At 42.5% G+C, this 25,552-nt stretch overlaps 1 protein-coding gene across 1 annotated transcript in view; it reads left to right on the top strand.

Moving 5' to 3' along the window:
• The first annotated feature begins 2,882 nt into the window (after positions 1–2,882).
• LOC136677673 (cadherin-16-like) overlaps positions 2,883–25,552 on the top strand; it is a 40,166-nt gene continuing 17,496 nt past the window's right edge. Inside the window, exons 1-10 of the mRNA XM_066655267.1 lie at positions 2,883–2,918; positions 3,113–3,211; positions 8,060–8,194; positions 8,667–8,796; positions 12,062–12,220; positions 13,638–13,834; positions 19,047–19,172; positions 19,747–19,897; positions 20,171–20,383; positions 20,893–20,969. Of these exons, the coding sequence (XP_066511364.1) occupies positions 2,883–2,918; positions 3,113–3,211; positions 8,060–8,194; positions 8,667–8,796; positions 12,062–12,220; positions 13,638–13,834; positions 19,047–19,172; positions 19,747–19,897; positions 20,171–20,383; positions 20,893–20,969 (1,323 nt within the window). The remainder of the gene's footprint in view (positions 2,919–3,112; positions 3,212–8,059; positions 8,195–8,666; positions 8,797–12,061; positions 12,221–13,637; positions 13,835–19,046; positions 19,173–19,746; positions 19,898–20,170; positions 20,384–20,892; positions 20,970–25,552) is intronic.

Here is a 25,552-nt window from a genome sequence, read left to right as displayed (position 1 = left end):
GGAGTTAAACATTAAGCTTCTTGAAAGTAGACACAGTTCTCTCACATTTTGGCCATTTGTGTTTGGGTCAGGAGCAGAGCAGAGGTGGCTGGACTTCTACTGCAAGGTAAGAAAGATCACTGAAATAGACAGCTGCGGCAATCTAACGCTGAGGGTGCACTAATGAGGAGAAGCTTTGCCAGCGATAAACCATTAGCCGATAAGACTCTTATTATATAGCAAAAGATGAGAATAAGAATGTGTTTTTTTTCTTGCTCAAATATAATTATATTATTTGCTATGCAATCCCACCAGTGACCCGGCATGTCTTATGAGTTTTAGATTCAGCAAAACTCTAAAGTTACTCTGTAACTATATAATTCTTCATTCCTACTGCTCTTTGTTTTTCCTTGGCATCCAGTTGCTCACTTGGAGCGAGGAGCTGTAAAGCTGCTTTTTGACAACACCGCTTTATAAATGAAACTGTTAAAGTTAAATGAGCCAAAATGTTGTCTCAGACGTTCATAAGGCAATGTCTCATCCACCAGGAAGAGGATTTAAAACAGTGTCCTGTATCAGGTTTCTCTGAAGAGTTTAATTTGTCTGAAACTCTTCAGCCACCACTGTGAACTTTTCAGTCCAGAGGTTTCCACTTTCAGAGACTTAAACATTGACTTTAACAGAAAATTGGGGAAATTTTTTTGGATTTCCTCTTTGATCTTTGCATTGAAGTTATTTTATTGTGTCTGATTGTGTCTCTGGTAAATACAGGAGTCTTCAGTGGGCACAGAGCTGTATATTTAACTGCTTTATTCTGCCAAGGGAAAGAAAGAGAGAACATGCTTTGCCCAGAATTTGTCCAGTTTGTCTTACGTCAGCGGTTAAAGTTTTCTTTGGCTCCGAGGAGTGTTCTCTTTATTATTGGAAGCACTGATGTTACGTGAGGTGTATTTTGGTACCAATGCCTCATTTGATAGTTACATACAATGATTTAGCTTTAAACTTTTTCCAAAATCTGGGAAGAAATTATATCCAAAAAGATATGTTATGGTGTTGAGTTTATAAACTGTGTTATTTAATGTTGCAATTAAGTTTCTACTTCTTTACGAATAGAGGAACATCTTTAACGTCTTTAATAACAAGTATAGAACAAAGCTTGTCACAGTGGTGCAGCAGGTAGTGTTGTTGTCACGCAGCTCCAGGGACCTGGGGTTGTGGGTTTAAGTCCTGATTCGAGTTTGGTGTATTCTCCCAGTGTTCGTGTGGGTTTCCTCCGGATGCTCTGGTTTCCTCCGACAGTCCAAAAACACACATTGGTGGGTGGACTGGCGACTCAAAAGTGTCCATAGGTGTGAGTATGTGAGTGAATGTGTTTGTCACAAGGACTGGCGCCCCCTCCAGGGTGTGTTACTGCCTTGCTGGCTCTGGACCCACCGTGACCTCGACAAGCGGTTACAGATAATGAATGAATTAAAATGTACAGTGCGATATACAATAAATCTATGTAAACTATTTTAATACTTAAATCTGTAAGTGTCAGTTGTTGTTGTTTTGTTGTACACTTACTTCACTTTAGTATGCGTTATGACCACTACATTAATATAGGCTCATATCATTTTTAATGAAGAAAGTATTTTATTGTTCCCAAACAGAAATCAGATATATGGAGATGTATGAATATTAAATATTCATTTATTCATGCATTCATTATCTGTAACCGCTTATCTAGTTCAGGGTCGCGGTGGGTCCACAGCCTACCTGAAATCATTGGGCGCAAGGCGGGAATACACCCTGGAGGGGGCGCCAGTCCTTCACAGGGCAACACAGACACACACATTCACTCATACACTCACACCTACGGACACATTCGAGTCGCCCATCCACCTACCAATGTGTGTTTTTGGACTGTGGGAGGAAACCGGAGCACCCAGAGGAAACCAACGCAGACACAGGGAGAACACACCACACTCCTCACAGACAGTCACCCGGAGGAAACCAACGCAGACACAGGGAGAACACACCACACTCCTCACAGACAGTCACCCAGAGGAAACCAACGCAGACACAGGGAGAACACACCACACTCCTCACAGACAGTCACCCTGAGGAAACCAACGCAGACACAGGGAGAACACACCACACTCCTCACAGACAGTCACCCGGAGGAAACCCACACAGACACAGGGAGAACACACCAACTCCTCACAGACAGTCATCCAGAGGAAACCCACACAGACACAGAGAGAACACACCACACTCCTCACAGACAGTCACCCGGAGCGGGAATCGAAACCCACAACCTCCAGGCCCCTGGAGCTGTGTGACTGCGACACCTACCTGCTGCTCCACCGTGCCGCCCTGAATATTAAATATGCAAAATATATTTGAATAAATGGATTTCCATCATATCCAACTTATATTTGTCACAAATGGACATTTATGTGACATATATGCAACTGGCCATTTTATTACTGTTAAGTTTCAGAACTTAAATGATGCAACATTGTAATTGCTTAAATTGTGTACACACTCACAGTTGTGGACAATTTTGCATATTTAATCAACAAAGGATTTCCCAGAACATACCACAATTCTCAAAGACATTGATCCGAGGATTGAACCCAGGACCCCATGGCTCTGGAGATAGGTTACAGCAAGTGTTTCAAGAGAATAAATGTAAATATTAACAAATGTATGAAACATATATTACATTTATGTGCTATAACTGATACTTACTTATGTTTACTACACATATGCATGTATTTACTGACCATATATCAGACTTGTGTATGTAAGTTAATGAATGCTGAAAATGCTAGTAAAATTATAAAATTGCTTCAAAACCTGTTCAAAATAATGAAACATGATGGTTTCTCAACAGACAACTGGGCACAATTCAGATGATGGGTATGGTATCTACATGGATTATAAAACTCAGCGTAAGTTATCTTTTTATTGCATTTTCATATATTTCTAAAATGGTTGTGAGCTGATCCTTGTAGCTGCAAAATGATTTCTTTACAATTAAAGCAAACGAAAGTGTAATCCTTAATTTGTAATTGAACTAGAATAGTTCATACGACAAATAAACCTTTGTTTACTTGAATGAAAGCCTGTTCTTCCTGTGCTTTAGCTGGCAATGTCTCTCAGTCTTCTTCATGGCAAGGCAGCAAACCTTAAGATTGGTGTTCCAGAAAACTATGATGGCATTTTCCCCTGGTACCTCACCAAGGTGAGTGCTTCTCTGAAAGGACGAGGTGACACTGTTTCTCTGTTCCTCTGCTGAACCCATTAATGCAAACTAGCCCTTCATCTGGTGCACCACTGTTCCTCTACAGTGTCTAAAGGAGAAAAGGAACAGGGAAATATCAAAATGCTACAGACAAGATACAGCCAGATGTCTGTCGACACCAACTCATCCAATATGGGGAGTCTGTGCCTGTTTGCTGCAGTAACAGCTGAAGTAAATACACTTGTTGTTAGGATTTGATTGCATTCAGCCTGGCTAATTATTTCATATAACAAATGTCTCCTTTTGTCAAAAGTCTGCCATTACACGGCATCACACCCGAGTGCTGACAGACTTCATTCCGCTCACACTTGGCTTTGGCTTTCCTCTCATTTGCAGCTACTCCGGGGTGTCTCTATTGATTTTATTCTTGTCTATGGAGATTATACAAGCCGTGTGGCCACAGTGAGTGCAGTAGCGAACTCACTCGCTTCAAGGGGTATCTAACTTTGTAATCTGTAAAATGCCTTTTTGAAAAAGAAGCCAGATGCAAAACAGAAACGTAATGCTTTACAATCTCAGCTTTAAAGAATGTTCAAAAAATGCCACTGCATTTGAATTTTCGGCTTGTTCTCTGACGTCATTAAAACGTCACAAATCATAGTGGAAGGAGCCACTCTACCTGTTGCTCTCTTGTCCTAAATGGAACAGCTATTATTGGCTGCCCTTGTGCTGTGAATCAGACTGAGAGCCAGGTATTAAAGACCACTCACAAGTATTGACTAAAGAAACGTAGAAATGGGAATAAAAGTTGAAAAGTGGAGAGCTTTTGTACGTGTTGTTCTTTTTCCCTTTTTCACGGCTCTAAGAGCTCCAGGTGTAATTATGAGCTGGCTGCTCACGCACCAGTCCCTCGTCATCCACACTAAATATGGAGCTGCTGCACAAAAGCCTAACTGCCAGCCGCCAAAGTGTCCAAAGAGACAGGCGCCCTTACCACATGCCAATTGATAATGGGCAGGTTGCACTGATTTTTCACTCTGACACGGTAATTGGTGGCCCATTTTATTATCTAAGGGGGGCCTGATCTGCATCTGGATGTGGAGCTATCAGAACACCCTTCAAGTCGATTTTAATGACATGCACAAGGGTGGGTGGTTAATTACCCCCACTCTGTTTGCACTGAAAGGACAAAATGGTGGCTATACACTGTTTATTCAGCTTTTCAGAAAGAAATAACTGACAAAAAATAAAACAGGCTGTGAGTCACTGGTGGTCTTTTGTGGCTTTCACTCGAAGGCTGTTTTTTGAATCTTTGCTCAGAGGACTAATACGCTATTTCAAGTATACAGCTGTCAATAAAATCAAGCAAATGTGGGGGAAAGGAAATATTTCCTTAATAAGAGCCTGGACAGAGTTTGACTGACAGCTGCACTGTGCTGTCCGGCCTCTACTGTGATCAGTTAGGCCTTCCATCAATCCAGACTGCTGATAAAGTGCCCATATCTATTTGGGCGGCACGGTGGCTTAGTGGTGAGCACGTTCGCCTCTCAGCGCTGGGTGGAGTTTTTATGTTCTCCCTGTGTCTGCGTGGGTTTCCTCCGGGGTCACCTCCCAAACATTTCCAAAAAACATGGAGGGTAGGTGAATTGGCTTCTCTAATAACTGTCCTGGTGTGTGAGTAAATGAGTGTGTATGTGAATGAATGTCTGTATGTGTGAGTGAATGTGTGTGTGCCCAGATATGGATTGGCGCTCTGTCCTGGGTGAAACCCTAGTGCCCGATGCAGTCCTCCAGGTGGACGGTCGTTCCTGTGTGGGTTTGGCTGCCGCTTCTCGCCAGTGTGTGTCTGGATTGAGTGTTCTAAGCGTTCTGAGCAGTGTGGATTGTAAAGCGTCCTTGCGTATCGAGAAAGGCACAATATAAGTGTAATGATAGATAGATAGATAGATAGATCTACCCAATGTTTCGAAAGCACCAACACACACAAAAAAAGAGAGATTAACACCGGTTTTAGATTAATATCATTGGCTGCCAATCGCTTTCAGAACTGAAATGAAAATGATATTAATTGTTTAGAAATCTGCTACTGGATTAGCACCTACCTACATCTCCGAGGGTGGTTTCCCAGACAGGGATTAAAGCTAGTTCTGGACTAAATCCTCATTTCAATGGAAAAATCACAGTATAAAATGCTGTGTATTCCTGAACTAAGCTTAATCCCTGTCTGGGAAACCATCCCAGAACGTCTGACAGGAAATTGTGCTCCAGTGCTGCATTATTGAATATTCCCTGTATGAAGCAAAGAAAAAAAAAGCATCAAAAATGTAGAACTCTGTACCATTTAATAATCCTCAGATATAATCTGTTACTAGTTTTATTAAACAGATGAAAACATTTTATTTAAATAGCAGCGCTTAGCATTTTCTTAGTAACTTTTTGTTTCTGAAAATACCATTCCAGACAACCCTTAAAAACAGGCTCAGAAAAGCCCCACCCCAGCGCTTACGTACAAACCAGAACCTGATGACACACATGGGTGAGACATACAAGGAGACGATGTACTAACACATAACAAATGCACAAAACAACCACACAAACATGAACTACGACCAATTGCAAACAAGGAACTTAACAACATCCCCATGACTGCAGGGCATGCTGGTATCCATTTGCATGAAAAGTTTTCCATATGGGCCCTTTAAATGAGCATTGTCTGGCATGCTATTCTTCGAAGGCCATTGCAAAGCCAATGCAAATCCACATCCTGAAAACATTATTGGAAGCTGAGAATCGCTGGCGTGCTTTTGGTCACCAAGCCTGGCCTGATGATTGGTATGTGTGGGCCCCAGAGATGTCAGGAGCCTTGCGCAGTATGGACGTGCCTTTATTGAAAACTGGCACCAAGCAGATGCCACCCCATGCCAGCTTTAACTCAGCAATAGCATGTGCCAACCATGAAAAGGACTTAATGCTGTCAGCAGCAGCTGGCCCTTTAGCCATGTATGTGTGTGTGAGGGACGGACGGTGAGAGGGGGCTGCTAAAGACATGGCGTCCCTACGTCCACGATGTTAAATGAACTCTGACAGAAAAGCCCTTAGCCTCCGCTCACAATGTTAACTGTCAAAGCAAACTGTGAACAAGAATCAATTCAAGCGCCTTGACTTCAAAGCAGCAGAGAATAGGCGAAGGCCTGTCAGCTACAGTCACATATCCCGCCGGTTTACTTAACCACAGCTGACAGATGTGGTGTTTCGTTTTTAAAGCCGCACATCTGGAGTAAAGAGAAATACAACTGAAATCTGATCTGAATATTCTTACCTCAAATTAAACAAAGCTTTTTGTTAAAGTGCACATCTGAAAAGTAAAAGAACACACTCTGTCAAACAGACATTAAATACAAGTCATTAATTGTTCAGAAGAAGAGATTAAGTAAGGAAGGGTGACCAGACGTCCTCTTTTACCCGGACATGTCCTCTTTTTTAGACTTGACAAAATGTCCGGGTGGAATTTCACAAACGTCCAGGATTTTGTTTTTCTAGAGCTTACATAGAATTTCGAGAAGCGTTTTGTTCACAAACTAGTCCCGCCCTCCCCTACTAGGATTGGTTCGCTTGAGTGAGAAGGGGGCGTGGTGAAGTAGCCTAAAAGCCTGATTGGACGGTCTGACTGCAGAGCTACCATTATTGGTTGATAACCTTCTCTGTAAACATTTAATTGGTCAGTCTGCACGTCAGTAGTCGTATGACGGAGGTTTAGGGCCACAGCGGTAAAAAAAAAAGATTCCGAGATTAAAGTCAGAATTCTGAGAAAAAAAGTCGGAATAATTCTGAGAAAAAAAGTCAGAATAATTCTGAGAAAAAAAGTCAGAATAATTCTGAGAAAAAATCTCAGAATAATTCGCTGCGTATAATGGAGCAGACACAGTGTAAAAGTGTAGAACTCCGGCGCCCACGAGGCTCCATCGTGTTACGGCTCGGACTAAAAAAAACTAAAGCCTTTATGCATCTCAGTCAGGGGCTGCGTCATGCCGTGTGAATGCGTTTAATAAATAATTCATGCATAAGGCTTTAGTTTTTTGTACGAGTCCGAGCCGTAACGCGATGGAGCTTCGTGGGCGCCGGAGTTCTACTCGTTCTGTATCCATCATTTTCGTGATCATTAATTGTATCGTGAAACTACATGCCCTGTGTTCGTGCACCGATTCAGGGTTTAAACACTAATCACACTGTGGCCCTGATGTGGAAGGGAAGAGTGTTTATTCCTGAAATCTATACCATAGCATAACTTAAGCAACACTTTGCATTCCACAGTTACACTGTGTCTGCTCCATTACATGCAGCGAATAATTCCGAGATTTTTTCTCAGAATTATTCCGACTTTTTTTCTCAGAATTAATCCGACTTTTTTTCTCAGAATTAATCCGACTTTTATTCTCAGAATTATTCCGACTTTTTTCTCAGAATTATTCCGACTTTTATACTCAGAATTATTCCGACTTTTTTTCTCAGAATTATTCCGACTTTTTTCTCGGAATTCTGACTTTAATCTCAGAATCTTGTTTTATTATTTTTTTTCAACGCTGTGGCCCTAAAACTCCGTCGTAGTAGTCGTCCACCTCCCCCCGCGGAGACGTCTCCTCTTTTTCACCATCTCAGATCTGGTCACCCTAAGTAAGAGAACATGAGTAACATAAGAGAAAATGAGAAGAAATTTATACAAACACAAAAACACACAGTGGATGGTAAATCCCACCACTAACTGATTGGATTGGAAAATTAATAGCTGTAGGTCTTTTTAATGATTTTGCACAGAACTGGACTTAAACTGGCATTTTTATCCCCTTACAGCTGCCAGACCTCCCTTTAACATACACCGATCTGACAGTGAGTGGAGACGACGAGGGTATTTTTGGAGTGGAGGCGGGATTCCTGTACGCCTTAAAACCCCTGGACAGAGAAAAGCAGCCGTCATACTCTCTGCAGGTGAGTGGTCCTTACCTGCTTGAGTTCTTTATAAAACCTGTAGAGCTTTTCTAATAGTAAATAAAAGTCTAAAACCCAAGAAACCTATAAACTAGAAACAATTTGAAGCCAGAGTGGCTTTTTCATCGGACCAACAACAACAATTTAAAGAGGTTATTGCTCTGCTTCAAGATTTCCTTTGTCAGCAACAGCCATGAAAATAATAAGTATTCAACTCTTCATCCTGCATCATGATCAAGATAAATATTCCTAAGCTTTGGCCTGTGAATATTCGTAGCACAATTTTGTCACATAAAATAAGAGACTGAGCTGACAGCAGGTGCCCAGCTATTCGGCTTCAAGGCAGCATCAAAAATACCGGGAGAACGCTGCAGAAAATTACAGGTCATAAGGCATGATGAAGGGCTATGTGCTGTGAGCAGTGAAAAGACCCTGCCGCGTGACGGCTAAACCTGTATCTCCAATTCTCCAGGTGTCCTTCACAGCGTCCATGCACCCTCAGAGCTTCACTGTGGAAGTGTGCGTCATTGACAAGAATGACAACGTGCCTGTGTTCCTGGAAGAGAGCATGCGGGGCTCTGTGCAGCTGGGACTGCTTAAAGGTGGGAGAGGAGTCCATCAGGACTGTGAACTCGGTCCTATGTTGTTTTATACCCAGGCTTTTATATCCGTCTTTGGTACTGCAGCTATAAAGATACACAGAGCATAAAAATCAAAGTAGCAATAAGTGATTTTTCCCATCAAAGCGTAGCAAACCATATTTTAATAATTTGTTAACACACGAGATGAAGAATCTAATTATTTTTACTCCCTGAATGAATCTGTTCATGCTCCATAGAATGGGTCCCCCATATGGTGGTAGCCATGTTTGAACATGTTTAGTACTCCAAGTTACCTCCAGGACACTAGGTGAAAGATTCATAACATGAACAAGAATCACTGGAGAAAATGACTGAGTGCTCCTTTAAATATTTCCTGGTATAAATAGTATATAAAGTGCAAATATACGAAAACAAAACATTTTCCCTGTATCTTAGGAAACCTTACAAATTTACAATGAATGGAATGACACCACCCTGAACTGGATAAACAGTTACAGACCATGAATGAACGAATGAATGAATGAATGAATGGACTGCCACCCTGTCTGTAGTTTTTCTGCCTTGTGCTCAATAATGTCAGGATTAAGTGGTTAGAGAAAAATGCCTGAATGAATGTATAATGTGCAATGTTGACAAGTTACTGACACTATGAATTGACGACATCAGTGATTCACATCAAGGGCTTCTCTTCATCTCATTTGTCAGTTTTTGACGGTGATCCATAGATGTTTCATCCATCCACTGACGTGACAAACTCAGTCGTGCTTTTGTATCATAACCTTCAGATTCATTCAGCGAAGAAAAGCTCTCCTTGATGATGATGGATCTTTCTCTCCTTCTTCTGACAAACGCTTTCACACAGGTTTCAGGGACAGATTCTTATGCAAAATGATTCATTATTCATCAAAAATCAGGACCAGAGCTCACTGATGTTTTTTTTTTATTATTATTATTTTTGGCTGAACAATAAAGCCACCCTGCATTACAGCATTTAGTCTACAGCCTTCCAAGAAGTCTACACCTGTCACTGCAGAAAAAGAGAACAAACTCACTATTAATATCCTTTCTTCCATCAGAAATACTGGACAAACAGGAGTAAAAATATATGAATATATAACATAATATTATTTTATTATAATATATAATACGCATATAGGCACTATATGGAATCAGATGCAATTGAATACTACATTGATTTCATCCGCAGTACAAAATTGGATGTAACTGGGAGGTCCGCCAGCGCAAGATGCATCCGCACACTCAAGCTGGAGACTTTATTATGTCTCCTCCCCCTTTATGAAAGCAGCCAAAGCAAGGCTCTTATGCTGGTGATTACTGTTGCTATAGTAACAGATCTCTGCACTTTTTATACAATGACCGTTTTACACTGCATCTGCTCCTAATATTTTTATCTGGCAATCTGGTAATGTATCATTGTGGTCATAAAAGGCAGACAATACAGGAAGACAGACAGTCGTATAAATAGTTGACTGCTTTCATTGAGATTCATTAATTTGGTCTCTATCAGTGAAGGGAAGAAATGCATATTTACACATAATAACAGATGATCAATAACATGAGGGAAATGATTCAAATTTGATGTATATTCCTTCCTGGTATCATTATCATTATCTGTAAGTGCGTATCCAGTTCAGGGTCGGAGCATACCTGGAACCATTAGGCGCAAGGTGGGATATATATATATATATATATATATATATATATATATATATATATATATATACACGGGAGGGGGCGCCAGTCCTTCGCAGGGCAACACACACACACTCATACATTCACTCACACACACAGACACTTTTAAGTTGCCAATCCACCTACCAACGTGTGTTTTTGGACTGTGGGAGGAAATCAGAGCACCGGAGGAAACCCACGCAGACACGGAGAGAACACATCACACTCCTCACAGACAGTCACCCGGAGGAAACCCACACAGACACAGAGAGAACACAACACACTCCTCAAAGACAGTCACCCGGAGGAAACCCACACAGACACAGAGAGAACACAACACACTTCTCACAGACAGTCACCCGGAGGAAACCCACACAGACACAGGGAGAACACACCACACTCCTCACAGACAATCACCCGGAGGAAACCCACACGGACACAGAGAGAACACAACACACTCCTCACAGACAGTCACCCGGAGGAAACCCACACAGTCACAGAGAGAACACACCACACTCCTCACAGACAGTCACCCGGAGGAAACCCACACAGACACAGGGAGAACACACCACACTCCTCACAGACAGTCACCCGGAGGAAACCCACACAGAGACAGAGAGAACACACCACACTCCTCACAGACAGTCACCCGGAGGAAACCCATGCAGACACAGAGAGAACACACCACACTCCTCACAGACAGTCACCCGGAGGAAACCCACACAGACACAGGGAGAACACACCACACTCCTCACAGACAGTCACCCGGAGGAAACCCACACAGACACAGGGAGAACACACCACACTCCTCACAGACAGTCACCTGGAGGAAACCCACACAGACACAGGGAGAACACACCACACTCCTCATAGACAGTCACCCGGAGGAAACCCACGCAGACACAGAGAGAACACACCACACTCCTCACAGACAGTCACCCGGAGGAAACCCACACAGACACAGGGAGAACACACCACACTCCTCACAGACAGTCACCCGGAGGAAACCCACACAGAGACAGAGAGAACACACCACACTCCTCACAGACAGTCACCCGGAGGAAACCCACACAGAGACAGAGAGAACACACCACACTCCTCACAGACAGTCACCCGGAGGAAACCCATGCAGACACAGGGAGAACACACCACACTCCTCACAGACAGTCACCCGGAGGAAACCCACACAGACACAGGGAGAACACACCACACTCCTCACAGACAGTCACCCGGGGGAAACCCACACAGACACAGGGAGAACACACCACACTCCTCACAGACAGTCACCCGGAGGAAACCCACGCAGACACAGGGAGAACACACCACACTCCTCACAGACAGTCACCCGGAGGAAACCCACACAGACACAGGGAGAACACACCACACTCCTCACAGACAGTCACCCGGAGGAAACCCACACAGACACAGGGAGAATACACCACACTCCTCACAGACAGTCACCCGGAGTGGGAATCGAACCCACAACATCCAGGTCCCTGGAGCTGTGTAACTGCTAACAGTGTCGAACAGTATGTTAGTAATTCTGTCCCTTGTCTTATATCCGGTGCCAAAGGGATCCCGTTCATGCAGGTGGAGGCTCTGGACCGTGATGACCGCAACACTGCCCATGCTGACCTCCGCTTCAGACTCCTGGACCAAACGCCTCGCATCCCAGTCAGCCACATGTTCCATATCGACACCACCACAGGAGAGGTGTCTCTCACTGAGGACGGTAATCAGCACAGAGACTGAAATGGTCTTTTCTGGACCCATAAAGCTGCATTATGTACGATTTATTATTTCACTGTTAAAACACTGTGTCCTTTAAGAGAGATAGTTAGTTACATAGATCTAAATCCTACTGTATATATTTTACTCCTTTTCCCTTTCTCTTTTGCTCACACACACAAACACACCTGAGCACTCAAACATAACCGTTCTGGCTCTAACCAGTCAAATCCTGATAGCAGTGAGAATCAGACCTGATGCTATTCCTGGACACCGTTTACCTATTGGCTGCCTGTTTTTAACTGGACAGCAGTCTCTTGCACTGAACCTTCCACATCACCTCCGTGAAATCAGTGAATAACCCCCTTCAGACCCTTCCCAATCATTCAGCCAGACGCCAACAAGGGCCACTGATTGCCTCATTAATGAGGATATTAACAAGGTTGTCCTTCTGCGTCTTCCTTTTTTTTTTTTAATAAACTTTACTATGTACTAGAGCAGGCTTTGTAGCCATGCCAGGGCTCAGCAGGCTGGAGCAGAACACCGTTTAATTTGAGTGACTCATCAAGAGCCCGAACACAGGTCATATCAGCCGGTCCAGTGCCAAACGCAATCAGAGCAGCCTGGCAAAAGCACCGGGGCAGATTCAGAGGCTTAATACGCCATTACAGTCGCACAGCACATCGCAGAATGTTTTTATGCTCTGTTTGTTTAAGGCTTTGCCCCACGCCAGAGCAGAAGGGGGAAGGGGGACACGTGCTGGCCTTTACCAAGGCTTTTAAACAGCTCTCAGGGCAACACAGACATTTGTTTTAGAGGCTGGATTGTTCTTTCTGCATGTCCCAAACCCATACAAATGTGGCAACTTGAATTACATTAAACACTGAGCCCAGGTCCTTTCTGTCCATTTACACTTTTAATTAATTCAATTAATCTTTCATAATAGACTTACAGTATCATGCAAAAGACACCACCCTTCAAATATTGAATTTCCAATCAAACATCAGTCTCAGACTGATGCACAGTATGATTATCATTATCATGATCAGGGTCTAGATGGGTCCAGAGCCAGTCCACTGCAGGGCATTACCCATTCATTCACACACACACACACACACCTGTGGGCAATCAAACACTCACCAAGTCACTCAACCAATCACACCCGTGGATGGTTGTACACACCAACAGTGTAAAGGCTTAAAACATACATATCTCATGTGATAGTCCATTCTGACCATATATAATATGGTTGGACAATTTCTTTAACACAGCAGTGATACTTACACAGCAGCATCATAACTTTAAAACAGTGATATATCACTGATGAATTGACCCGCCAACATAGATATAAGGAAAGTGCAACTAAATAGTAATTCACTGTGTCTAAATCTGGATGTGATTAATGATAATTTCAAATGTAGGAGCCTCCACGCTGGACCCGGAGATGTGTGGCCGCTACAAGCTCTCGGTGATGGTGCAGGACATGGGCGGAAAGGCTAATGCTTTCTTCTCCACTGGAACTGTGCTGGTGGAAGTGACAGGAAACACCTGGGCCTCACCCGACCCGGTCAGACTGCAGGAGAACCTGCCTGGACCTTACCCCATTCCCATCTCTCAGGTTAGACCACAGTCTTACGATGATCCACTGCTGATCAGTTGATCATGTTCTATACGGATGCTACCCTAAAGACCAGGAATATATCACTATGTGGGGACAAAATCGTTTTTATCCACAATGCAAATTATTATATTTTAAGTGAGATTTAATTTGGCATTTATTTATTAATATTTATGTCCTCCATGAAGGTAAGGCTAAGTCTTCCAAAAAGGAATGCAAGTCATTTTTAATGGCCCCACAATGTATGAAAACATGTGTGTAGGTGTGTGTGTCTTTGACTTTGATTGTCATTCTATCCTCAAGCGTGTCGATATCCCCCTGCTCCTCCCTGTCTTATATAATTGACACCTGGCCTTCACAGTGACCTGACCTTTAGCTGATTATTCAGATTTTATATTGGTCACAGTCCAGTGTCCAGCGCAGCACGTAGCTCCTGCTGGAACATAAATAACACCAGACACCTGACCCTCGGAGCGAGGAGGGAAGGAGACAGCCAGCTTGTTCTCCTCAGCACTATAGATCTTATCTTTTGTTTCCATTAAATTTTAATTGGCTGGAAAACATAAGCAGCGCTTTGCAGACTCAGCTGCAGCGGAAAGGATGAGAGAAGCTCAGCTAGAGGGGATTTTTATAGGGGTTATTGTAAAGGAAACACTCTTCAAAGAACATTTGACAGCAGGGCAGTGTTTATGAGGCTATACCAACCCTAGCCTCATGAATTTCGGGCATCTCTGGTAATATGACATAGTTTACAGCGATCAGCCACAACATTACTACCACCTTTATTTCTCCACTCACTGTCTACTCTAGTTCTAAAATTAAAGACTGTAGCCCATCTGCTGTTCCACCTCCTGTTCTTCAATTGTCAGGACCCCCACAGGATCTCCACAGAGCAAGCATTATTTGGCTAATGAGTGTTTTGTTTGGAGGACTATTCTCAGACCAGTGTGACACTAACGGGTTTGCAAACTCCAGCAGCACTGCTGTGTCAGAGTGTCTGATCAAGTTATACCCCTACAACACAAACAACCTTATCACCATCCTCTCAGTTTCACTGCAGTACTGAGGATGACCTGTTCTGTGGAGGTCCTGACCATTGAAGAACAGGAGGTGTACAAAGAGTGCAGATCAACAGATGGACTGCAGTCTGTAGCTGTAGACTTACAAAGTGCAACTACAGGGTCTGTGGAGATAATAAAATGAACAACGAGTGGAGAAACAAGGAGGTGGTAGTAATGTTATGGCTGATCAGTGTATTTTGCTGAGCTGGAAATTATTGTACATAAACTAGTCAGGAAAAAAGTTCCATACCGTTTTCCTTCTGAGGGATACTCACTGGGAGTTAGGAAACCTTCTTTGGAATAAGACTTGATAAATGATGGTTTATGTCAGGGGTCATGATAAGTTTCTATAGCTTTTGTGAACGCTGAGGGATTTAATTTATACAATTTAAATTGATTTAATCATTTAAACAAAAATCAACAATACTATTTCACAATTGAAGAGAAGCACAAAAGTGTTGATGTATTTTATTCTTTAGAGAAATGATGTACAATTCTGAATCAATCCACAGCATCACTTTTTCTTCATTTAAGTGTGAATATATTATTTTGTATCACTGTCACAGTTTGCCTATGGTGTGTGAAAACACTCACCTCTAATGTATCCCCCACTCGTCTTATTCCACCTCCTCCTCCTCCTCCTACTACTCTTTCTCTTCTTCACGCTGTCCTCGTCCCACACACTCCTACACTTTTCCTCCCTCTGCTGAAGCATGGCGTAGAAATACCGGCTCATAGTCCAACAATGGTCATCTATATTTAAACACCATAAATATGGATATAAATACTCTAATTAAATTGCATTTGATAAGACAGATTGGGCTGGTACCTGAAAAACAGAATCACTGTGTACTGTATATGGTCACTGTATATAGACCTGTTTGAAAAGAACTAGATTTAATAGAAGAGGTTCTGTGATGTTCTGTGTGGCACTGAGTTTGCTGATTTGTTTGGGATCTGTGTATCTGCGTTCCTCAAAAAATATTAATTCAGACACTGCAAAATAATCAGTATCAGGAAATAAAAACTACATAAACTGCAAACTCATACTGGAATACAGTGGCTCCACATTTATTACCAACAGAATATACAGAATATACAGAATATACAAAATATACAGAATATACTTCTGGTTAATACTGGATTATTTTTGTATAATTAAACTACTGTACAGAATCACCGAGCTTATGAGTTGTTCTGCAGTCTCAGAGTAGTCAAAGAGAGAGCTCAGTAATGTCTTTAGATGATATGAGCGAGTTATATAGCTAGCAAGCTAACCTGCTAATTTGTTGTACAGTTGAATGGAGCCCTCAACTTTCAGGAGCCAAGAAAATATTAATCTTGGACTCTGTTTTGGCTCTAATTTTCCATTTCTCTGGTTTGACAACAGGTGAATGAACAGATGAAGACTGAGATTATTCTGCTATCTCTATGTTTACAGCAGCTCTCATGTTTAGCGCCTTTAGCAACGCCGTGTTTGTTGAGCAGGCAAATGTGCCGAATGCTCTTAGCTGTGCACATGAAGTATACAGATGTGACATGGCTGGAAAACCTCAGGTGAAAACTTTATTTACTTTCTTTTTAGATTTAATATAATAGACTTTGCATGGGATAGCAGCATATTTATGCCATTTATTTATGTTTTCTCCTCTCCAAATACTGTGCTTTCAATCAAAAATAAATATTAATGCCACTGTAAAATGGCTGAATGCCTGATTCACTGATACTGTAGCAGAATAAGGGAAATATGTAGATAAGGTTATGTCACATTTCGAGAGAGATTTATAGTCACGACATGCTCTTGAAAGCATATGTATGACTGTGTGTGTGTGTGTGTGTGTGTGTATGTGCATGATGAAGTGCACACATTTGTGGTAGTGTGCATAAAAATGTCTGTGCGCATGTGAACGTGTGTCTATAATCCTTGAGTTTTTTTTTTTTTCTGGTACCGGGAAAGCCTTGTTCTGCCCACTCACTTGGGTGCTGAGTGCACATGTGGGTGGTGGGAGTCACAGCTGTTATGAAACAAGGACGTTCTCGTTCTCTCTCTCTCTCTCTCTCTCTCTCTCTCTCTCTCTCTCTCTCTCTCTCTCTCTCTCTCTCTCACACACACACACACACACACACACACACAGAGCAAAACCACAGCAGAAATGCAGTTCTGTTACTGTAAAGCTCAGCGTGCTTAAGAAAGAAACAAAAATCCAGTATATATTCATTAGGACCCCAATTTAGTGTTGCTTTTAAACTTTTTGGTGTTTTCCCTTAAATTTTATATTGTATTAAATGGTGACACGGTGGCGCAGCAGGTAGTGTTGCAGTCACACAGCTCCAGGGGCCTGGAGGTTGTGGGTTCGATTCCCGCTCCGGGTGACTGTCTGTGAGGAGTGTGGTGTGTTCTCCCTGTGTCTGCGTGGGTTTGCTCCGGGTGACTGTCTGTGAGGAGTTGGTGTGTTTTCCCCGTGTCCACGTGGGTTTTCTCTAGGTGCTTCGGTTTCCTCCCACAGTCCAAAAACACATGTTGGTAGGTGGATTGGTGACTCAAAAGTGTCCGTAGGTGTGAATGTGTGTGTCTGTGTTGCCCTGTGAAGGACTGGCGCCCCCTCCAGGGTGTATTCCTGCCTTGCGCCCAATGACTCCAGGTAGGCTCTGGACACACTGCGACCCTGAACTGGATAAGTGGTTACAGACAATGAATGAATGAATGTATTAAATATTTATATTACATTTATTGAATTGTTTTATCAAAAGCTCAAATGCTAGTCTCACAACAGAGAAATTGCAAATTTGTCTCATCTCCTTTTACCTTTGGCTCAGGCCACATTTTTATGTAACCCTTTAGCCCATGCTTGGACCAGCTGCACCAGAGTGTCCCATTTCAATTCATGCAAGATTATGAGCTGTGTGTGCAGAGTTGACGTCAGTGTTCACAGTGTACGCACTTTAAATTTACTGAATTCACTTATTACAAGGGGACATGTAGTGCACCTTTAGTCTCTTGGTCTTAGTCCCAGTTTCCAGTTGCTTATTTTCCTTTCGCCTAACCCTTCTCTCAAGCTTCATCCATTGACCAACGACTTGCTGCAAGCTGTGTGCGAATAAACTGAGATCAGTTTCGTAGATTGGATGCCTCTGCATTAGCTCTTTTGTTTTCAACAGGAGTGCACTTCAAAGACTCGCGTTATCAGCCTCAATCTCAACATACAACTTAATCATTTGTGTAGAGGAGCAGCAAAAGGCTGGAAACTCAACAGATGACATCACCTTGGTTGGAGCAAACCATTTTTAGACCACGAGCTGAGGTCATTAATCTCTTCAAAGCGCTGCCCTCCTGAACGTCTCTGAAAGTGTATGCAGGCCTGTGGAAAGTGTATAGTGGCTTTGGTGTGTGTGCGTGTGTGTCTGTGCTTGTGTGTACACAGGCTCGAACTCTGGCAAGCCATCTTCATAACAAACGCAGAAGGTATTGGGGGACAGTCCAGAGGAGCACGTGGTCCATCTCTCACCTCCAGGGTCCTCTCCTTCTTCGGTGCTTTTTCACACCTCTTCCATCACTAGCTGCTGCTCTTTTTCCAGCAGAGTGGAAAATCCTTCAGCTGTGGGGGCAGCTGCTTTGTTTTGGCAGCTGCTGACCTCTGTACACTCTCCAGTCACTGTCTGCTCATCACTTGAGTGCTCTGCTAAACTTACACTTAAACTTAATTGTAAACATCAGCCTCAGGTCCCTATAGCACCGCTTCATCTTTTATGTGCAGGTCTCTGTGATCTATGGTGTTTTTGTATGTTGTCACGTTGTGTTATGAGGTCCGCTAAGCTGATGTGGTCCTAATGTTTTCTAAAACTTGTTATATGTGCTCTGCGCCAAGCTGTTTTGTTTAAGGAGATGCACAGTTGAGAGCAGCCAATCATGTAGTACCAAAGTCCCAAAAATATTTTAAGAGAATCGATGACTAAACTTTATTTTTTTGAACTTTTCCTTTTCCACCCTTCACTTTTTTTTTACAGCTGCTGTTATTTCAGGTGGCCTGTTCAGTCTTAGAAGCTGGTTACAGCTGACATTGTCTTCTGTAAAGTCAGCATTTCTGAAATATATCGTAATAACAAATGTGTTTTTATAATAGCAGTATATATGTTTACACGCTTGGCTGCAGGTGAAGTGGAGTGGTAGTCCAGTGGAGTACAGTCTGGAGGGAGAGTTTCCAGAGATGCTCTTCACGATTAGCAGAGAAGGAGTCATCTACCTCAACGCTCCACTGGACAGAGAAACACAGGACCAGGTTAAACACACACACACGCACACACACACACACATACACGCACATAAAGGCCCTTGTGCAGGTGGAAGACATACTTTTCCACATATAATCAGCTTTTAGATGACTAACTAGTGTGCCCTTTGCTGGCCCTAGGTAAAATGGAATGTGCTAGTGGTATAAATCTGATAATTGTACATTGTACAACAAAATTCCTCCGTATTTAACCTGTGCATGACAGAGAAAACACACACACACACACACACACACAGAGAGTAGTGAGTACACATGCACATAAAGAAGCAGGCAAACATTCCCAATGCCTGGGGAGCAGTTTGGAGGTAAAGATGGGTTTGAGCCAGCAACCCAAGGCCCAAGCCCACTTTTCTAAACATTAGGCCAACTATTGCAATTATTAATGCTCAGGTTATTATGTTTAAATCATAGTGAAGATAATGATATGTGGCCATGGGCCAGAACACTGTTCTCCTTTAAGCATGCTGACTTGTTCACTGTTTAGTGAACTTGTATTGGTAAGAGTCTCTCTCTCTCTCTCTCTCTCTCTCTCTCTCTCTCTCTCTCTCTCTCCCTCTCTCAGTTCCACATCAGTATTGTGGCAGAGCGTCCAGATGGTCGGGAGATTGCCAAACCTGTGGAGCTGAGGGTCATGGTGGGAGATGCCAATGACAACAGACCCACCTTTCCTCAGATGCAGTACCACACTGTAGTCAAGGAGCTTGCTACCAAAGGTCCCATATTCTTCTCTCTCTCTCTCTCTCTCTCTCTCTCTCTCTCTCTCTCTCTCTCCTCTCTCTCTCTCTCTCTCTCTCTCTCTCTCTCTCTCTCCGTCTCTCTCTCTCTCTCTCTCTCTCTCTCTCTCTCTCTCTCTCTCTCTCTCTCTCTCTCTCTCTCTCTCTCTCTCTCTCTCTCTCTCTCTCTCTCTCTCTCTCTCTCTCTCTCTCTCTCACATGGCTGTAGTGCTTTAGATTTTTTCACACTGGGTTTACATTTATCATATGCAGGAACTGAAATTCTCACTGTCCAGGCGGCTGATAACGACGACCCCAAAACAGATAATGTGCGTATTTTCTACCGTCTGGTGGGACAGATGCCTGAGAGCCCCCGAAACCTCTTCCGCGTGGATCGAGACTCAGGGGTCATCACCGTGCAGGCAGACAGCATGGAGGGCACAGCTCCACAATACACCCTCACCATCACTGCAGAAGATGCCAAAGGTTACACACACACACACACACACTTAACATCACCTAACACTCCACTCTTTTTTTAAACACAATTTTCCATCATCTTCATATTTTCCCATGAACTGAATCTGACCCTGTGCTTTGACCTCCACCTCTGATCATGTGATTTATCACACACAGGAAATGACATGGTGTTTATAAGAAAACGTTTCCCAGTGTCCAAATGTCTGGGCTGAGATATATACCGTACTGTTGATGCTAATGTGTTTTTTTTTCAAATCCATCTTTGAGTCAGAAGCTTGATGTTGAGACGATTGCCATTTTGCAGCTAGTGAGTGATATGTTTGATGTGTGTCATTTCAAATGTGTCATCAGAAGTGTGGTCAGGACGGTCAGGAGGTGATATAATATGACACATCATTAATCACTGCTTCTGCCCTGTTGTATGTTATTAGGGGTTGCATTGTAATGAGGGATGCATATGGACAGTGATGGTTTGTGAAGAAGTAATGGGTTCTCCTCTCTGGTCCCCTCTGCAGGTCTGAATAGCTCATGTACGGTCATAGTCAAAGTCCTGGATGAAAACAACAATCCACCGATCTTCTCCCAGCATGAGGTAAGATTCCTGTGTGTGTGTGTGTGTGTGTGTGTGTGTACCAGAAGTGTATAACATTAATATATCACTGTGTAGGGACCGAAAAATGTTTACGCACTTCCCTTCCTTGTGGGGACCACAATGAAAATAATTATGTTTTAAGATGAAGTCCTGAGTGCTAAAGTTATGCTAATAGTCATTTTGGATGTTGTAAGTGAAAGATTCGACAAAATGAAAGGAAGCCCATAAACTGACCCCACAATACATGAAAACAAACTTTTGTGTCTGTGTATATGTGTGTGTGTGTGTGTGTGTGTGTGTGTGTTTGACTGTGTATCATTGGCTTGGTTATTGTGAAATCTGTGTGTGTGTGTGTGTGTGTGTGTATGTGTGTGAGTTGGGAGGGCATGTCTGTGGGGTACGCCACCTGATTTGATTTGTTGAGGTAAAGAGCTTTCAGTGAAATCCTTGTTTTAATCTCAGGTTTATACGAATGAAACACTATTCTGAGGTGTTATTTATTCATTGTGCTTCAAATGGACAGTTTTTAAAATGATATTAAGATAAATTTCAGATATATAACAAGAGATTCAGAATGCCTTCGACACGTCCTCTGCCCTCTGTACCATGAGCTAACAGCCTCCTATTTCCTAATGTAAATATATTATAAAATATTCACTCAGCTGATTCCAGTTTGTCATTTTTTTCACTGAAATGTCAAAGCCCTGGCTACAAGGAAATGATGCTGTGTGGAGTGTAATCGTGTTCATGACACAGAATGACACAGCTGCACAATTACTGTCGTTGACGTTGACTGTAGCGTAAGCCAGTCTTATGAGCAATTACTGCTTTTAACCCTTAAAAGTCTAGAGAAGTCAATGTCAGACTGTTATGTTACGCAAATAAATCTGATTAACAAAGTGTTTAATTACATAGTTTGCAAATTCATGAATTACAATTTCATAAATTTGACATTATATTTTTTATATATTATATTTTATACATTACATATATATTTTATTGATAGGGTTGTGTCTGAGTGTTTTCAGTTGGTACAAAGAACTACAGCTAGTCGAATAGTTAATACAAAACTATATATGAAAGAACGTCATGCCAAATCATCACACACTTGCCTGAAGCCATTGTGGTGGGTCCAGAGCCTAATGCCTGTGTGTACACTCATTTGGTTTGATAGACTTGTGTGAATCTGGGAGAGCTACGGAGACAATAGCAATGACACTAATAAAAAATATGCCTTCACCTAGGATGTCCATGTCTGGATTTTCTTTTTACATAACCGTGTGAGGGGAATCCTCTCTGTGCACTGCTGTTGTTATGACATGAGGGAAGAGCTCTTGACCTGAGATAATCTTCTAAAAATGGCCACTTTCCCTCAGCAGCCTGTTAAGTCGTGCGCACTATTTGGGCCACGATTATATAAAGCAGCTTCAGGCACCCTTCTGATGTCACTGACCCAATATGAAGATGCAGTGTTTCTGGTCATATACCGATGGATGTGTCCCTGGCTGAGGTCACACGAGGCAGAGTTAACGAACAAACAAATGGGACGAGGAATGGATGATTTCATTCTATCAAAGCCATCAAACAAAGCAGTCAAACTGTTGCCTGAAATTGCAGGTGATGACAAGGAAGGATATTTTCAGATTGGGAGTCAAGCAACTCCCTGGTGCTTTGTTCTTTCTTTTTTTTGAGAGCTTTCTGGAAAATCCCTCTGCTTGAGCACACCCACGCTGAGTGAATAATACAGGAGCTGGGAGTTGTACGTGGGCACGGAAAGCTGTCTTTTAAGCTTTAAGATGAAGGGAGGCAACAAAAAAAATAAAAAAAACAAAAAAACACAGAAACAATAAAGAAGCAAAGAGGCCCACTATGTCAGTTTGCCTCAGTGTGGTATATTTAGAAGCTGTTTGAAGGATGATGAAGGCTGAGACAGGGAGACGTGCACTACTCGGCATTCAGAAAACACCCAGAAAACGCTGAACGCTGGATGCAAGCCAGTGGGAAGATGCATAGGTCCTGTCACTGTGCATTCCCCCTTGCTGCTGCATTACTCTGAGAACAAGCCTGGAGCTGTAAGATGGATGGACTCGGAGTCTGAGCTAATGCACTAAGACACTCCGAAACAGGTGCCAGCACTGAGTCATAGACACATGCAAATATCTATCCACCTGAAAGTAATATTTCAGCTCATTTAATCGAGGTAGGGTTGGTGTCTGGGGGTTTGATGTTTCAGTTCTGCACAAGAAGTCGTTAACCAGTGATGTTCACATACACCATCACAATTAGAACTGTGCAATCATTATGCCTTAATCGTCACACATTTGCCCTTAGTCAATTCATTCATTCAATTATTCATTATCTGGGAGACAGGAGCTAAAATACCAAATCTTACATAGTGTTCCTTTAAGTCATCTCTGATAGATTTATGTGATTTCCGAATCTTGACATGCTTCACTTCATAAAATTGGTTTTCAGACTGTAGGTCATGACCCTCTGGGGTGCTGCAAATTTGGGAATGCCACCAAAATGCCATTTAAACAAAGATGGACACCCCATTGTAACACACTTAAAGCTTTGAATCTATTTATTTTTGTTCTTGCTGCAAACTGTATGCAATTTGAAACACTGACCCAGTGAAAAATTCAAGAAGCAACTTAACTGTGTTTGAATTAAAGCAGAAGACCGATGCAAATGTTTAACACTTTGAAGTGAAGAACTACAAGTTATAGTTGCACCACAAGACCATGAACTGCAGAGCAGTGTCTTGATCCAATCTGAAAACATCCTGCTCCTACTGCAGTCGGTGCCCTCAAGCAAATCACTTAGTGGGGAGTCTTTCTACCCCAACTGTCCCAGAAACCGTCCAAGTCTTAGAAGATGGATACAGTATGAGCTAATGCACTTAGGGCACCCAAAAACAGCTGCTAGCATTGAATTATGGACATATGCGGCTAGTCTACCTTAACTCTCGGGAGGTGGAAACACCCAAGGCCATGGAACTTGGTCATGAACCATGTTTTTGAGTGCAAAACATCCTGTCTACGTCACTGTGCCCTCAAACGGTGCACTTAAGCTCAGCTTTTTCTGGAGGTGACTGTAACAATAATTGACAATTCTAAGTAGCTTTGGGCAAAAAATGTGAGCTCAATCTCATACAGCTGTTATTTTGAGGTGTTTGTTGAAATTGTTTGCTGCAAATCAATTGCACTCTCTCTCTCTCTCTCTCTCTCTCTCTCTTTCTCTCTCTCAGACTCACACACACAAACACACACATCATAAGGTGGAAAAAGCTTTCAAGCAGGTTGTGATGGTGTGGCCATGTGAGTTTGTGCTGGAGGAGTGGTGTGTGAGTGTTGACAGCGCCTGGCCGGGCAGATCAGAGGCTCTGTACAAACGACTGATTGCAGCTCTCCCAAACATGCTGATAGGACCAGAAACAGACCAACACTACTGGAGCACATCAGCTTATAAATGCATACAGTGCCTTTAGAAATGTCTAAAGCCTGGGTTTATACTCATATTTTTACACTACCATGCATTACCTTTTGGAAAAAGAAATGTATACACTCCCTGTCCACTCCATTACACACACCTGCCCCAGTGGTCCACCTTGTAGACATAGAGTCAGAGACAGTAGCTCATCCTTCATCAGTGGACGCAGGACACCACCCACTGAACGCTGTTGGCTGGATATTTTTGGTCGGTGGCTTAAACACTCCTGAAGCACTGCTGTGTCTAATCCACTTGTACCAACACACACACTAACACACTACCACATCAGCGCTGAGAATGATCCACCGCTCCAAATCATACCTGCTCTGTTGGGGTCCTGTGGGTGTCCTAACCATTAAAGAGCAGGATGAAATAGGGATAAGAAAGTATGCAGAGTAACAGGTGAAGGGCAGGCTGTAATTGTAGAAATACAAAGCGCTCCTGTTTGCTCAGTGGAGCTGATAAAATGGACAGTGAGTGTAGATACAGTGTAGTTCCTCCTGATCCAGGATCCATATTTTTAAGTGGAGCTGAACTGAATTATGTGAGCGATAGACATCTGCATAAATCATATACCATAGTGTGCAGCAAACCGTACAGCAGAAATATATTAATGCTCATTTTCAATGCATAAGAGTTTCTATATTTAGGTTTTTGTGAAAATGTTTTTTTAGCCCCAGGTAGAAAAAGTAATTAACATTGTGGCTGTCTCTGAGGATACAGCTGTGAGCGACAGAAGCGCTTTGCCTTGATTTACACTGATATTTTTTACATTAACCACATCATTTTCCTCCTTTATCAGTCTCGTGCTCCTTTACCGCCACTCTTCCTTTGTTTCTTTGCCTCCCATTATTTTTTACTCCTTCATCTCTGGCCTGTTGTCTTCTTCTTAGCCTTCCTCCTCCTATGTATTATCATTCAGCTCTTCTGCATTTATTGTGCCTTTTAAAAATCCCCACCCCCCAATCTCTCACTCTCTCTCAACATCTGCTGCCAAAGCAATTAAAAAAGCTTAATATTAATAGAGGTAAATTATAGAAGATACAATCTGTTATGACATACATTTCAGGAGGTTCTTTATGATTTATTGC

Source organism: Hoplias malabaricus, chromosome Y (genome assembly GCF_029633855.1).
Source record: "Hoplias malabaricus isolate fHopMal1 chromosome Y, fHopMal1.hap1, whole genome shotgun sequence".
NCBI lineage: Eukaryota > Metazoa > Chordata > Actinopteri > Characiformes > Erythrinidae > Hoplias > Hoplias malabaricus.
This window is presented reverse-complemented; position numbering and strand designations above follow the sequence as displayed.